This window comes from Drosophila novamexicana, unplaced genomic scaffold, assembly GCF_003285875.2.
Source record: "Drosophila novamexicana strain 15010-1031.04,08,12 unplaced genomic scaffold, DnovRS2.1 tig00000024-arrow-pilon, whole genome shotgun sequence".
NCBI lineage: Eukaryota > Metazoa > Arthropoda > Insecta > Diptera > Drosophilidae > Drosophila > Drosophila novamexicana.
The window spans coordinates 1,935,072-1,951,420 of NW_020824768.1; the positions used below are offsets into that span (position 1 = coordinate 1,935,072).

General features: G+C 43.1%; 1 protein-coding gene across 1 annotated transcript; it reads left to right on the plus strand.

Annotated features, from left to right (window-relative positions):
* The first annotated feature begins 253 nt into the window (after positions 1-253).
* Positions 254-15,557, plus strand: LOC115771227 (ecdysone-induced protein 74EF-like). The gene is made up of 4 exons (XM_030716828.1): positions 254-1,385; positions 12,140-12,556; positions 12,696-12,989; positions 14,058-15,557. Exons 1-4 carry the CDS (start codon positions 254-256, stop codon positions 15,005-15,007), a joined length of 2,793 nt encoding a protein of 930 aa, XP_030572688.1. The 3' UTR covers positions 15,008-15,557.
* Positions 15,558-16,349: the final 792 nt, after the last annotated feature.

Genomic DNA, 16,349 nt, shown 5'->3' on the forward strand with positions numbered 1-16,349 from the left:
TTCCGCGTATTCGCGTTGCGTGTGGCGCGTTGCCCCATTGGCCGCCCGTTGATGGCCTGCCACAAAGATGTGCTTAGCTGCAGGCGGCGCCAACGGCCAATCACAACAAAATAGTGCAAATATACCTCAAAATTGTAGCGCAATATCTGAAATACACAAATAATATACATATATATATATATCGAAAGCATGTGCAACCTATAGAGAACGTGAGTGTGTGCGTGTATGTGTTATCTATTTAGAAACTGTTAAAATGATAATGGTGCAACATTTGGTGGCCGCCACGGCGCATAATTTTGCGACGGCGGCACTCTCGAACGTCTCCTCATCATCATCATCCATCTCCAGCTCCAGTTCGTCGAGCTCCTCGTCGTCGCTGCTGTCGCTGTCGTCCGCCTGCTCTGCCTCGTCCGTGTCAGGCTCTGCGTCCGCCTCGCCGGCGGCATCGCCTACGGCTGCTGCCTGCTGTGCCACGCCCACGCCAACGCCAGTCGCCTCGCCCCTGGCGCCGCAGACGCCCACATCACCAGCGCCCGCGTCCGTATCGGCCAAGGATGCGCAGTCGGAGCCAAGTAAACCAGCAATCGCAGGTGCCATAGATGAGATCAAGTCAGAGCGACAGAGTCCAAGACCTGCTCCAAGCCTAAGTCCAGATTTAGCTCCTGCAGTGGAAAAGGAAGCCGCAGCAGCTGGCAGCAAAGCTGCAGAAGAGACAAAGGAGCAGGCAGCAGCTGAGGAAACGAAGCAGGCACAGGCCAAGCAGGAGAAGGATAAGGAGAAGCAGGAGGAGGAGGAGGAGGATGTGGAGAGCATTGCAACAGATTGCCGCGAGTTCAAAGTGCTCTACAATCACCTGAGGCAGCAACAGCAGCAGCAGCAGCATCAATCCGAGCCAGACAAGACGCGCAGCACCCTGGACGATGTCTCCAAGATACTTTGGGAGCGCAAGCAGCAGCTGCAGCGCAGCAGCGTCATCACCAGCAGCAACGAGTTGCAAGTGCAGCAGCAGCAGCAGCAGACACAGACACAGCTGCCACAGCAAATGAGCGACATCGAGGACGAGGAAGCGCTCGAGGAGGACGCCGATGCGGACATCGAGGCGGATGCCTCCAACGATGAGGAGCTGCTCGAGCTGCAGTACCAGAACGGCTACGACTCACCCCTCGATCTCTCGCTGAGCAGCGCCGCGACAGCGGCAAATGCAGCCGCAGCAGCGGCGGCGGCATCGTCAACAGGCGCCACTGCATGCAGCCGGCGACGGGGACGCACTTACTCCGGCACAGAATCCGACGAAGATGCATCCACGCATTGCGAACGGGCGAGGATGCGGCTGAAGCCGGCGGAACGCTCCGCCGCCTACAAGAAGAGCTTGATGAAGCGCTACTGTAAGTGGCAAATTGTTAATGAGATAATGGCCCAATGGGCGGGTGTGCTTGACCAGAAAATACCCTAGATAAAACTCTAGACGACTGTATATATATTTTTGCATATATATTTTTAAGAACAGGACTTGATGATATCATACATTTATGTACATCAAGATGTATACTGAAGTTATTGAACGGATAGTCAATTTCTAGAAAAGTGTAGCTGCATCTTACATATATACATCATGCTATTGCATACGTCAAGATGTATTGTGAGGTTTGAACTGCTTGACTGGATATATCCCAAACCTGTTATATTTGTATACATCATGTATTCATCATACTGTGATATTTAAAGTCCTTGAGTGGATATATCCTAATCCAATTTCTTGAGTAGTCATATTTATATACATCATGTATTTTTATACATCAAGATGTATTGTTGGAAGTAATTGACTGTTTATATTCCAAACCAATTTCTGGAATAGCCTTGGTGCATGTTTGATGTATGTACATCATGTATTTACATCAAGATGTATAGCTGCTTAAATAGGCAGTGCTTGACTGTGATATACCCTAAACCAACAGTTGGAAAAGTACAGCTAATGTATATTCGTAAAAGAATGATTGACTAGAGTACTTACATCAAGATGTATCATACATTTATGTATGGTTATTTATTTATGTACATCATGGTTTTACATCAAGATTATGGCAAACATGCTGATTAAGTCAGCAGTGCTTGACTCTGAAATACCATATAGAAACTTCCAGAATGGTTTGGTGGAATCTTGTGCATATCTACATCTTTACATCAAGATGTACAATGTTTGACTAACATTTGTTGGTGCTTCTTACATCAAGATGTATTAAACTCAATCTTTTTAAATAACTTTTTATCATTTTAATTAAAAATAGAAACAGGAAACTTAATTTGTGCCCTTAATTTGTGGTTAGAAATGAATGAGTTTTTATAATTATTTTTTAACGTTATTTATCTTTATATAGTATATCTATATATGCAATATCTTGAAACTATTTAGATATTCTCGCATTTAACTGACAAACACATATTTGATTGATGGACATGTGTGTGTGTGTGTGTGTGTGTGTGCGTCAAGCTGTGGCTAATGCTGCATAAACTCGTATCTATTCATTCGACTGCGTATGTGGCAGCTTCTGTTAAAACTGTGGCAGCTTTTGTCGAAATCCATTTGAGGTTCGCTTTGAATCTTTCAACTTTTAGTAGACCAAAATTGTGAAATGTCAATTTGGCAACAACAACAACAACAACAACAATGCCAGGCAAAATTTATAACAAAAAAAAAAAGAAGAAAAAAAAAATATATATGCGCTCCCCCAAACAAAAAACAAAGACGTCCAAACGCAAAATAAACATTATTTAAAATAGCGCAATTTCCGCTGACGACGACAACGGCGACGGCGACGGCGACGGTAACGTCGCTGCCAGCGTCGCTGTCCGAGCAAAGAGCGGCGGCAGCTTCGTAACAGTTTCCTAACCCACCTCAACAATTTTATTGATTACTTTAGGCGGCAAACGCACAGCAGCAGCAACAACAAGAGCAGCCACAACTACAACTACAACAGAGCCGTGTGAGAGCGAGAGAGAGAGAGCGAGAGAGAGAGAGAGTTAGTGTGTGCGAGGAGCTTTCTAGCGAGCGGCAATGCCGCTCAACTATCAAATGCTCTCGACTTTGCTTTGCTTTGCCATTCGCGCTGCATTCACTCTGCATGCATGTGTGTGTGTCGTAAATTGTAATGTTTAGCTTGTGTGTGTATGTGTGAAATAGTTTCTCAGTTGCTTGAACGCTGCTGCTGCGGCGAATTGCCAAGGCGCCAACTGGCAACTGCCAACTGGGGGACTGCTGTGTGTGTGTGTGTGTGTGTGTGTGTGTTGGCACTTGTTACATGTGTATGTGTGTTAGTAGTAGACTCCGACTGGCTCTAGAGGTAACCCTTCGCATAAACAGCCAACAACTTGTTTCCTCTATTTGACACGGGCGTCTCTTTTGACTTTTGCAAGCGGTTGTTGCCTTTGCTCCGATTTGGCTGCAGGGAATCTCAACGTTAAATACAAAAGTCGCTACACACACACACACACACACACACACACACACACATGCATATGTGCTAAATAAATACTTCAATACATAATCTATATACGCATACATATATACATATGGATATATGTACTTGTTCTTAAAAGGGCGTCAGGTACTTGAAATTTTTGTATTAGCGGAAATGCGCGTCGCTCGCAGCTCTGCTAAGTGGGCGTTGCGTGTGTGTGTGTGTAGCGGGGAGGGGGAGGGGGATTAAGAACTGAGCAGGATTCTTCGCCGGAATTCGGGTTATGAAGTACATGGCTTTGACAGATTTATGCAATTGCCAGCTGGACGCGAATGAATTGTCTAAGCACTGAAAATGAAAGCTCTGGCAGAAATAAACTGACCTTTAACAAAACCCTAAGACGTGTATATTTATATAAACCTGTTGACTACAGCTGGAGACAATGTTTATATTTAACTGAATGCATTCTAGACAATCAGAATTGGAACAGATACGTATCTGAAAGATACAAATTCAACGAAAGGGGTTTAATCTGCCTCCGCCCACTAACTAGATACTCGGAGCTACAACAGAAATGTATCTAAAAGATACAAATTAAACGAAAGGTCTTTAATCTGCCTCCGCTTCTCAACTAGATACTCGGAGCTACAACAGAAATGTATCTTAAAGATACAAATTTCAGAAAAGGCTTTTAATCGCCTTGCCTCCCTAGTTAGATACTTGGAACTTTGACAGAAATGTATCTTAAAGATACATATCTAAAATTGGCTTTTAATCTCTTTAAAGAAAGCTTTACTTGTTCTTCGCTTCATCTGTAAGCATCATCAGGCACTAAGCTATTATATAGGTAATATACTAATTTCTACTGGATAATGCTTAGTTTTTCGTTTTAACTGACCTAATTTAATTCTGTTATCAATGCAGAGCACTTGTACTTGTTTTGTTGTCGTCAACTTGCATTAAAGTGCCTCACAATCGCCCGGCTTTTTTTTTTAATGCAATTTCTGGCTTATAATTTCCTGCAAACGTATCGAAAGCCCGGCAAACCGCAAACTTGGCCCGCAGAATGCACAAAATGCTGGTGCCTCGAAATCAAATCAAAAATGCCAAAGCGTTCAAATCAGCCAGCAGCTCGTGTTGAAGCTGTGCCACTCCCCCCCCCCCCCCCCCCCCCTCTTCACTCCTTGATATAAGAAAAAGTAAATAAAAAAGTCCACGTTATCATCTCGATCAACATTTGTGGCAACGCTGGGAAACTTTAGTTCGGCAAATTCTTTACAAATTTTACCAAAAACCAACAAAAAATATTTTGTTGTTGCTTTCACAAAACTCTTTTGACAAACTTTATTTGGTTATTTTATACACGCACACACACGCGAGAGCATAGTAAACACGCATGTGTGTGTGTGTGTGTGTGTTGCCCTCTTACAACATGCAATAATTTTATTTTTTATTTATATTTTAACCTTTTTCTACACGACTTTATTTAGTTTGTTTTGCTTTTGATTTTGTTTTACCTTCAACCTTTTGGGGTTTCAACCACAGCTCTGCTCCCGTTCCCAATTCACCGCCCACAACTACACACACACACACACACACACACACAGACGCAGTCACAAGCAGAATGCGAGGCAACTTTCAATTGCGACATGAGGCGAAGAGCGCAACGAGCGCTTACAAGCTTGTTACGCTCTCTCTCTCTCTTTCGCTCTCTCTCGCCCTCCCTCTCTTCCGCTCTGTCTGCTGCTCCCTTTACATGAGTAAGCAGCGCAGCTTCAGCTTCTGTAAGCATGCGATTGTGTGTGCATGCATGTGTGTGTGTGTGTGTGTGGGAAATAGTGTAAAAGAGCGACGTCGTCTCCGTAGTTAGCCTGAACCCACCACCACCACCCGCCACCCGCCGCCCGCCCACCCGCCGTGCGCCAACCCACAGCTGCACAACGAGGTCTGTTGCTTTGAGGCCTAACGCAAAACATTTTGAGGTAGGTTGGGAATAGATTGGCAACAACTGAGCACACACACAAATAGAGAAAGAGCTAGAGAGAGACAGAGAGAGAGAGGGAGAACGCCTGAGTGAGAGAGAGAGAGAGAGAGAGAGAGTGGCGCACGGAAAAACTTAAATTTCTCGTTTCAGCGCAAGAAATTAGCAAATCATTTTCTTTAGCTTAACCCAAATACGGCTGACTTTTTAGAATTATGTAAGCGCCATGTCTCGATTTCTGTCTATCTATGCATGCGTGTGTGTGTACGTGTGTGTGCGTGTGTGTGTGTGTGCGTTTTGTAAGCGCATTTAATTGCCCGGCGCAGTTCTCTAGCATTTGCCCAGCATGGTTATTCGTGGGGTCTCCTTATCTGTCCTCTGATTGCGGCGCGATAATTGATAATCAGCCTGAAAGAGAGAGTTAACGAGAGTGTGTGCGTGTGCGTGTGTGTGCGTGTGTCTGTATTAGAGTCAGAGATAACTGGGATTATGTCACATATAAAATGCTGAAATATAATTACAAATCTGATTGGAAAATTGGCTAATCGGAAACTCGAGCATGCCTTGTTGTTGATTAATTATTTAATCGATTGTTTGGTTTAAATTTCTGATTTGTGGGTGTGCAGAGAAGAGCACAGCATGATTATAAATATACTCTATATATAGTATATATATACTCTATATAAAAGAGAAACAAACTTAACACACAGCCCAATTAGCACTTGTAATGCAAAATTATTGCCGTGGCGTCACGCGCCAGATACATATTAGATAAAGAATGAGATCGGGCTAATGTATATATACATATATATATAAGAACTCTGCAGAGAAAGCGCTAATTATGACAGGTGTGAGAATTGGCAACAGAGCGTATGACCAGAATAAACCGAAATTATGTAATATCCGGTAAAAAGAAATAAAGAAATATGCAGAATTAATTGCATACTTAAAAAGACTTTTAATTAACTCAAGAGTCTATCGGAATACTTTATGCCTTCATTATAAAATGGTCTGTTAAAAGGGTCAAAGGAAATTTATATACAAACATCTTATTAAGCATGTTTATCATGTCTCTTAATGAGATGTTTACAGTACTTAAAAGAAAGAGAATTGTTTATATGTACTTTATATATTTGATATGCCTTTGCATACTCTTTCTTTTACTTTAACATTCCTGAATAGAAATAGCTCTGCTTACAGCTTGTACATACATACTTACATATACATACATATGTTTGCATATATACATACATAACATTTTCCTCTTCCTTACATCTCCAGATGTATTATAATGCATTCATGATAAATATCTAAGATTACAGTTGGGTAAGATCAAATCTTGCTATCTTCGTATACCTTTGCTAACTTCTTATTATAGGCTATTCAAATTACAGGGTATTCTAAATATATGTACGTGTAGCTTATGTACTTAACAAGTTTCTCTGATGTAATATTATTGCATACATTAGAAGTATCTGAAATGGGACTTAAACATCTTGCATACACCCTTTGTCAACTTATTACAGGGTATTCGCATTTAACAAAGGAATATTGACTAAAAAAAATGGTTACAAAATTTATTCGGCAAGATAACAAATTGCGTATCAAACAAATGCGACAATCTCTATGCATATTATATCCATAAATATTCATATGAGAATAATCAAAATATATATAATTTTAAAAAATTCAAATGCTCAATAAAATGCTGCCCACAAAAAAAAAAACAAAACAAAACAAAATAACCAAAAAAAACAGCTCACAAAAATTACAATACACATATGCACACATACATATGTGCACATACACACATACATACATACATGCGTACATACATGCGTACATACAACTGTACATATGCATTTCCTTTTGTATTCAACGAGAAATTTCTGTATCAAGAGTGAAATGAAATAAATGACAGCAATAATAAAAATTTCAACAACAACAAATCAACAACAACAAATCAACAGCAACAACAACAACAACAACAACAACTTGGTATCAATTCTTGATGCGGAAATATTGAGGAATCATTTTTGTAGTCGCTGCGCTTTTTTTTCTTCTTAATTTTTTGCTGCTCCTTATTTTATTTTTAAATGTCTACAATATATGCAAACAAACTGTATACATATAATAAAGGCAAAACGAAAAAAAAAAAAGAGAACAGCAACAAAAAGTAAACAGCCAGCACCAATACAGATGCACATAATGAGAAATGCTGCTTTAAGTACACAGACATACATATGTACATGTGTCGCCATAAACATGCATACATACACGTAGCTTAAACAAGCAATAAGAATCGCACACATGTGTGTTTGTGTGTGTGTGTGCGTCTCGCACTTGTCTGCATGTGTGTGCGTTATCCGCGAGACCTTGAACTTGAGACTGAATTTCCAAAAAGCGCACAAGCACAACACACACAGACTCAGGCAAACAAATGCGCCCAGCGACGGCAGCGGCAGAGGCAGCGGCAGCGGCAGTGGCGACGACGACGACGACGACTCACAAACACAAGAACAAAAGAAACGACAGCAACAACAACAACAGCAACTGCCGACAGCGGCTTTTATTCTTTGTACCCATACACAAGCAATGTGAAAGACTCACACACAGCGCGCCGCAGCAGAGGCATGAAAGCCAAAATAAGCCAGCAGCGGCAGCAACAACAACAATGCACACGCAGAACAGGAATTTGCGGAGAGTGCGAGAGGAAGAGAGCGAAAGAGTGTCGCATATGGGAGAGCGGCAGCCAGAACTGGGAACGGAAAGTGGGAATGAACTGGGAACTGAGTTCGCTGACGGAAGCAGTCCCATGATGGCAATACGGGAATGGGCGAATGGGGAAGAGAGCAACAACAACAACAACAGCAACAACTTCTACATTAGTATGTATGAATGTACATCTGTATGTATGTATGTATGTATGTATGCATGCACATGTACAATAGCCAAACAAACACATAAATTATAATATTTAAATATAGAACTTTTGAGTTGTTGTCGTCGTTGTCGCTGTTGCTGTTGTTGTTGCTGCTCTTGTTGTTGTTGTTGTTGTTGTTGCTGCTGTTGCTTTCTTTTGTCTGTTTTGCTGTTGTTCGCATATTACTTTTGGTTAATCGGTCGTCAGCGCCGCATTTGTTGCTGTTACCCGTATTGTTATTGTTATTGTTGTTGTTGCCACACTCAAATTGCTTTCGCTGTGAAACACAGACACACACACACACACACACACACATGCACAATGCACACACATTTTTGGCTGGTTTTTATTATCGTTAGCTTTGTTTTTGGCAGTGCAATAAAGTAGCATTTTATCTATTTCTTGTCATGCATGCTACATATAACTTATATGTGTGTATGTATGCGGATCCTTCAGCAAACATGAGCAAAAACTATTCAGCTGCCAAAATAGAAACAGTTTCTGCTTAAAACATACTTCTCTCTAGTTAAAAAAAAAAGTAAATCAAACTCCATTTGATTTGCCTAACACATCTGAAATCAGTTTAAAGCTCATAAATTTCTTGTTAGTAAGAAAAAAACCCCGCACCCACAGCTCAAACTTAAATACAAAATAGGCCAATACCGCAATGAGACAGCAACAACAACAACACACACACACACACACAGACACACACAATTTGAACAGTTGCTGTTGTTGCAATTGTCAGGCACAACGAGCTGCTTCCTCGGAAATGGCCAGAAACTGTAAACAAAACACTTTTGTACACAAACGAGACAACTTTTGGCATGCTCGACGCTGTAATACCCTGCAATCGCTTGCTTGTTTTTGGGGTGCGTCAAGCCTTTGGCACAATTTGTTTTTACACATACATATATTTAATGTGTGTACATTAAAAACAACTAATCATGGCAGCAACAATAACAACAAGAGCAACAACTACAACAACAACAACGGGTACGCTGCATACCTACATTGACCTACTATTCGCAAATGCTGCGGCTCCATTGTGACTGTGAATTGTGAATTGTGATGTAACTGTCCCAAAACGCCGCGCACATATCAACGAGGCAGTTCAAGTCCAAATTCGGGCAGGGAAATACATATAATAATATAATGCCAATATCCAAAAAAACAACAACAAAAAAGTATGTGGAGCTCTGCACATGACTCTAACGTTAATTGCACACACACATGCACACATGCACACACCTGTACAGCTCCAGCTCCAGCTCATGTTGGCCAATTGTTGTTTTCTCACAATATATTAAATTGTTTGGCTTTATTTTTGTTTTTAATAGACCGCATTTTTAGAGGTCAGCGCGCATTTGGCGCACCATTGCAATGCCTAATGCGCCTCTCCGTGTGTGTGTCCATGTGTGTGTGTGTGTGTGTGTGTGTGTGTGTAAATGGGCGTAACGGTGCCTCTTCGAGCACCTTTCAAATGGATTTGCCAATTTCGTTACAGTTTACAGTCTGCGTTTTGTGTGTGCCACCGTGCGTATGCGTAATCTCTGTTGCACATTGCCCATACGCCAGGTGTGACAGGTGCGCAAAAGAACAAAGCACACAATCCCTCACTTGCTGCTACTCTAAATGTCACCGAGACATGCAACTAAATGACTTATGCACACAAATTGACATTACGTATACGCAACGTCTGCCGCTCGCAGCTGTGCCACATTACGCATACGCCTTGTTGGCCGCTGCAGCAGCCGCTCACGTGGCAGCATTTCCTCTAATAACCAGAAGAACGAAAAGAAAAAATAAAAACAAATAACAAATATTTGCGAAATACATAGGCAACAACAATTGACAGGCGTTTCCGCCCAGACTTGGGCAAACCAAGTGCCGAAAAATCGAAAAGGAAAATTCTCTAAAAACAAGTCAAAACTTGTGTGTGCGTTGCGTCTAATGTTTATAGTTTCCGCCAAAGAAATAAAAGTTGATTTTCCACTGCGAAAAAAAACCAACGAACAACTCGAAGCAGTTGGCGGGCAGCTGCGGGGCGGGTTTGAGGCAGCGTGTTGCAGGCCACAGCTGATTTAGCTGCTGCTTGCCCGCGATTTCCGTCACGACTTGGCAGAGACACACACACACACACACACGCACATACAGGTCGTTCGAATGTCTGGCTTGTGTGTAAATACAAATGTATGTAAATGTGCCATATTTTTACAGCAGCTTTTGAGTATATATATATGTGCATATATGAAACATATGAATATATCATATGCATAAATGTATATACATATATTTTTATTTTTTTACATGCTTCCCATTCACCCACAACACGGCGAATGCACGGCGAATTAAAACGAGACGAGGCAGCGAATTGTCTGTAAGCTTGTGTGTATGTATGTATGTGTGTATGCATATGTTCGACTGTGTGCAGGTATTTAAAAAGCTGTAAAAAAAAAGCGCACACAATCAAACGTGGCGCGTACAACATGCAATAATGCAGCCAGCAAAGCATAAATTGTAAACTCGTCGCCGCTGCCAGCAACAGCAACAACAACAGCAAAAGCAAAGCCAAAAGCAACAACAACTACAACGCCGACAAGCCTTGACCTGATTTCTCTTCCTCTCTTGCTGCCAACTGTATGCGTGTACGAGTACGTGTGCATGTGTGTGTGTGTGTGCGCGCACGCTTGCATGCAAGCTTTATTGCTGCTGCTGTTGTTGTTGTTGTTGCTGCTGCTGCTGCCTTTTAGTTTGCCTGCACCACGCTGCACTTGTGCGAGCGAGACAACTGTATGCGCTGGCCAAGTGCATAAGTATTTGTGTGCTGTGTGTGAACAGCTTGACATTCAATGCAATTTTTGTTGTTGTTTGTCGTTTCTGCTGCTGCTTTGCCTTCTTCTGCTTGTTCGTCTTCTTCCACATGCAGCAGCCGCCGCGGCGTTTCGCATAAAATAAGTGAAAATGCACTTTTACTTTTCAGCAGCAACAACAACAACAAAATATTCAAAAGAAAACAACAACTTGTGCATTTTTCTTGCGTTGCACCTCAATGCACAACAACAACAACAGCAACAACAACAGCAGCAGCAGCAGCAGGCAGCTAAAGAAAGTGAGATGCAATTTTTTGTTTCTGTGCTGTTGTTGTTATTTTTCGTTGTCTTTTGCTGCTTCTCTCACTTTGCATTTCTTTTGTCATTGTTTGTAACGGTTGTTGTTGTTGCTTTGAGTTCATGGCTCGCCGAATTGGGGCATTTCAACTTTGTCTCTGTATGTGTGTGTGAGTGTGTGTGTGTAAGTGTGTGTTTCGCTCGCATATTTCTAGCCTCTTGGCGACTTTTGCATGTCGCTCAACTTGCTAACAACAACAATAACAGCAACAGCAGCAACAACTATTTTGTATAATTATGTATATTGCGAATTATTTAAGTATTATTAGCTTTGCATTTCATGTGAGCTCGGACATTTTGACAGGTCTCGGTTACGCGCAGAGGGCGGCACTCGAATAGCTTGTTGCTGTTGTTGTTGTTGTTGTTGTTGTTGCTGCTGAGGCTGATGAGATAAAGTTGTTTTTTAATTGGGTCGCAACAGTTGGCAGACATTTAAAAGTAGTTCGAGTGTTGCACAGCTATTTAGCAAAACGTATCAAGTGTCCAGCGAAGCCATGAAATCAAATAATTAAGCTTAAGCTGACAACAACCACAACATATACTATATTTAAATATATATATGTACATATGCACGTTCAGGCTTTTACTAATTTGCCGCTTCTTTTTGCAGATACTGAAATTCCTATTGTCAAACAATCAACCAGTCCGTCACCTCATCAGCAGCAGCAGCAGCAGCAACACCAGCACCAACAACAGCAACAACACCTGCAGCAGACACAACAACAGCAGACACAACAACAGCAGCAGCATCAAGCTTTCGGCAGTGCAACAACATTGTTGCACATCAAGACCGAGCAGAATGCGCTCTTAACACCGCTGCAGCAGAGTCAGCAGCAGCAGCAGCAGCAACAACAACAACAACAGCAGCACAGCTTACAGGGCAACAACAATGCGCATCAGCAGCAACAACAGCAGCAGCAGCAGCAGCAACCTTTGGCCATACCGCATCGGCCATTGCTGCACAATCTGCTCAGCGGCGGCGCAATCCACAATCCACATCACAGAAATTACACGACGGCCACAACAGGTGAGTGCCAAGCAGCTTGCTTGCCAGCAAGGTGAACCACAGTGCACACGCCCTTTGTTGAGCGACATGCCCCAAAAAAATAAGAAAGAAAAAAGGCATTGGCAACTTGTTAATCTTGACCCATTCACTGCATGCACAGGTTCATTTCCGCCCAGTCCGGCGGATAGCGGTGTGTCCGACGTGGACAGCTCCAGTTCCGGCGGCCAGCCGTGCGCCGACGAGTTGAAGGCGCGCCTGGGCATGCCGACGACGGCAGCAACATCGGCATCAGCAGCTGCAGCTGCCGCAGCGGCCACCCACTCAGCAGCGGCAGCGGCCGCAGCAGCGGCAGCAGCAGCGGCGCACCTGCATACGGGCACATTTCTGCATCCAAATTTATATCAGAACAATGCGGCGAATTCGTTGCGGAATATATGGAATCGCAGTGTTGGGGGTGAGTATATCAAGTATTCACAAATACACATGAATATGCAATACATATGTGTGTATGTGTGTGTATATGTGTGCAGTAAAAGTTCAGCAATCGAAAAATGGCAGGCTCATACATATGTACATGCGCCCATATATACATTTGTATATATGTACAGGCACACACACACACACTCGCGACACAATCAATTGCAATAAGAATGTGTTGCACTCGCTGCTTTTATGCTTTTCGCCTCGCTTTGTGTCTGTGTGTTTGTGTGTCTGTGTGTCTGTATGTGTGCTCGTCGCTGTGTAAAATCTGTGGTCATCGACACATTGCCTTTGCGCAAATTGTGAAGGTCACAACGACAACGACAACAGCAGCGACAGCGACAGCGACAGAGCCAATGTGGCAATGCTGGCGCTGTGAGCTTCTCCCGTTTTGTGCGCTCTCTCTCTCTCTCTCTCTGTCTCCCTCTCCTGCTTTGAGCACGAGTGCGAATGCGAGCGCCAACACCAACGCTAATGCAACAATGCGATGGTGAAGACACGAGCGAAAAACGAACGAAAGCGTACGTTGCTCTCTTCGCTGCTGCTGCTGCTGCCGCTGTTAATGTTGGTGTGTTGGTGTTGGTGAGCGAATACTTTTGATTTTATTCAACGGCGCTCAGTCATTTGCTCAGCTAGTTCACCCCTCCCCCAAATCCATGCACCTCTCGTCGGGCAACTGGCTGTTGAATTGGGCAACGGCAGCGCCGTTGACGCCGGATGTAAAACAAAACTTACTAAATAGCATACAAAATTACACACGTACATACATACATACATATGTAGCCGTGTGCACTGTGAAATAGTTAGACATCAGGCGGACAACGCTGCGCACAGTGGGTCGCATAAGCTGCAAAATGGGCTGAATTAATGCGCCAAGTAATGTTGATATGTATATGTATGTATTTATTTATGTATATACATGCTTTACAGTATTCACTTTACAGTACATTTACAGAATTCATTTACTCACATTAATTTTAGTTAATCTGGCAACTGTGCAATCAAATTTAACACTTTTCCACTCTCCCATTCTCCTCTTCAGTGCCCGACAACTACTATGGCAACAGTGGCTCCAGTGGCGGCGGCGGCGGAGGCGTTAATCCTGGCACGCCCGGCGCGCCCAGCTATCTGACAACGTCCTACTTCAATGCGCCAGCGGCAGCGTCGTCGCAGCGCAGCGCAGCTGCCAATGGCTTTGGCACACATCAGCATCATTCCCTGCAACATCAGCAGCAGCAGCAGCAGGCGCAGCACGCGCCGCAACAGCAGCAACAATTGTCACATCACCAGCAGCAGCAGCAGCAACAGTTGCATCATCAGCAGCAACAGCAGCAGCAGCAACAACAACAACAACAGCACTCACAGTCACAGCTGGCGGCAGCGCAGCTGGCGTCAACGCACCCCCACCAGCTGCATAGTACACCACAGCACACGCATTCCACAATTGCCAATGCTGCGGCAGCGGCAGCGGCGGCGGCAGCAGCATCGGTCGTGAGCAGCAGCAGCGCCGTCGCAGCGGCCGCAATGCTTAGCGCCGGCAGCACGCAGAGCGTCATACAGCAGCCGGCGACGTCGAGCGTCAACTATGATCTCTCTTATATGCTGGAGCTGGGCGGCTTTCAGCAGCGCAAGGCGAAAAAGCCGCGCAAACCGAAGCTGGAGATGGGCGTGAAGCGGCGCAGTCGCGAGGGCTCCACCACCTACCTGTGGGAGTTTCTGTTGAAGCTGCTGCAGGATCGCGAATACTGTCCGCGCTTCATCAAGTGGACGAACCGTGAAAAGGGCGTCTTCAAGCTGGTCGACTCCAAAGCCGTCTCCCGCCTCTGGGGCATGCACAAGAACAAGCCGGACATGAACTACGAGACGATGGGCCGCGCCCTGCGCTACTATTACCAGCGCGGCATATTGGCCAAGGTGGATGGTCAGCGGCTGGTCTATCAGTTTGTCGATGTGCCCAAGGACATAGTTGAGATCGATTGCAATGGCGTCTGAGCGCGCGCAAGTGCAAGCGAGAGAGAGAGAGAGAGAGAGAGCATGTAAATAGACGTAAACCTTACCGAAACGGTGGCAATAGAATGGGAGCTGAACCGGCTAGCGGCAATAGTAGAAATATACATATAAAACAGAACGAGAGAGAGAGAGAGAGGAGGAAGAGCAGAAACATCCAAACTACATATATGCATGCATACACACGCGCACATGCGTACACGCATGTACGGCCTGTGCATATGTATCTGTGTGGTAAGCTACATTTAATTGTTTCGATCAATGCGAGGTGGGTTTTTTTGTACATGTTGAGTTTTTGTTAGGTCTAAGAGAGGACACATCAGATTTAAGCGCAGAAGAGAGTATAAATTACATAGCTGCTAGGCCTATGCATATACATATGTATACACACATACATATACATATGCATAATGTATAATGTATATATACATAGTAAATAATTATTATGTATACAGAGAAGCAAACATGCTAAAACGTAAAATTCTGTAGTAATTAATGATCTATTCATTGGCTTTAGTGTTTTAATTGTAACATTTAATTATTATTACAATGCATATTGTTATTATTATTGATTATTATTATTATTATTATTATTATTATTATTATTATTATTATATTATTATTATTGATTGATTGATGATTGATTATCGATGAAGAGTTCTTATTGATATTTGATATGTGTATGTGAAAACTTATAGCTACGAATTACTGTATACACCTACAACAAAGCCTAGCCTAATATAACTAATACCCTAACCACACTTCCCCTCCCCCCTAACTATGCCCGCTTCTCCCCTCTAGCCCAAGCACCCTACGGTTACATACACATACACTACCAGACGTAGCATACGAGTTCTACAAAGTAGTTTAAAGAGAAGATAACTGTATTTGTGTGCGTTTTCGGGCTCATTGTTTTTGTTGCTTATTTTATAAAGAGATGAGAAATATTTCATAGTTCTAATTAGGTTTATGCTTATCGATAGTTTATTTATTTAAGTGTTTCTTCTATATACCTATATACCTATATACCCTGCCCAATATCCTAACTGGAGCCACAGTAGAGACCCGTTCACGGCGACGCGCCCAACAAATGTTGTAGCCTGTGGTCAACAACTTTCTTGTAATTATTAACTTTTAAGTTTTGTATATTTAAAGAACAGAAAACAAACAAACTAAAAACACGGAGCAGCAGAGCAACTAATTCTGTGTGGTTCACTTAGCGGAGCTGCACGGTTCAAAAGAACCAGCTCCGCAAAAATGAACCACAAGCAGTTAAAAACAGAAAAACTCTGGAAAAAAAAAAACAAATAACCATTCTTTACGAAAT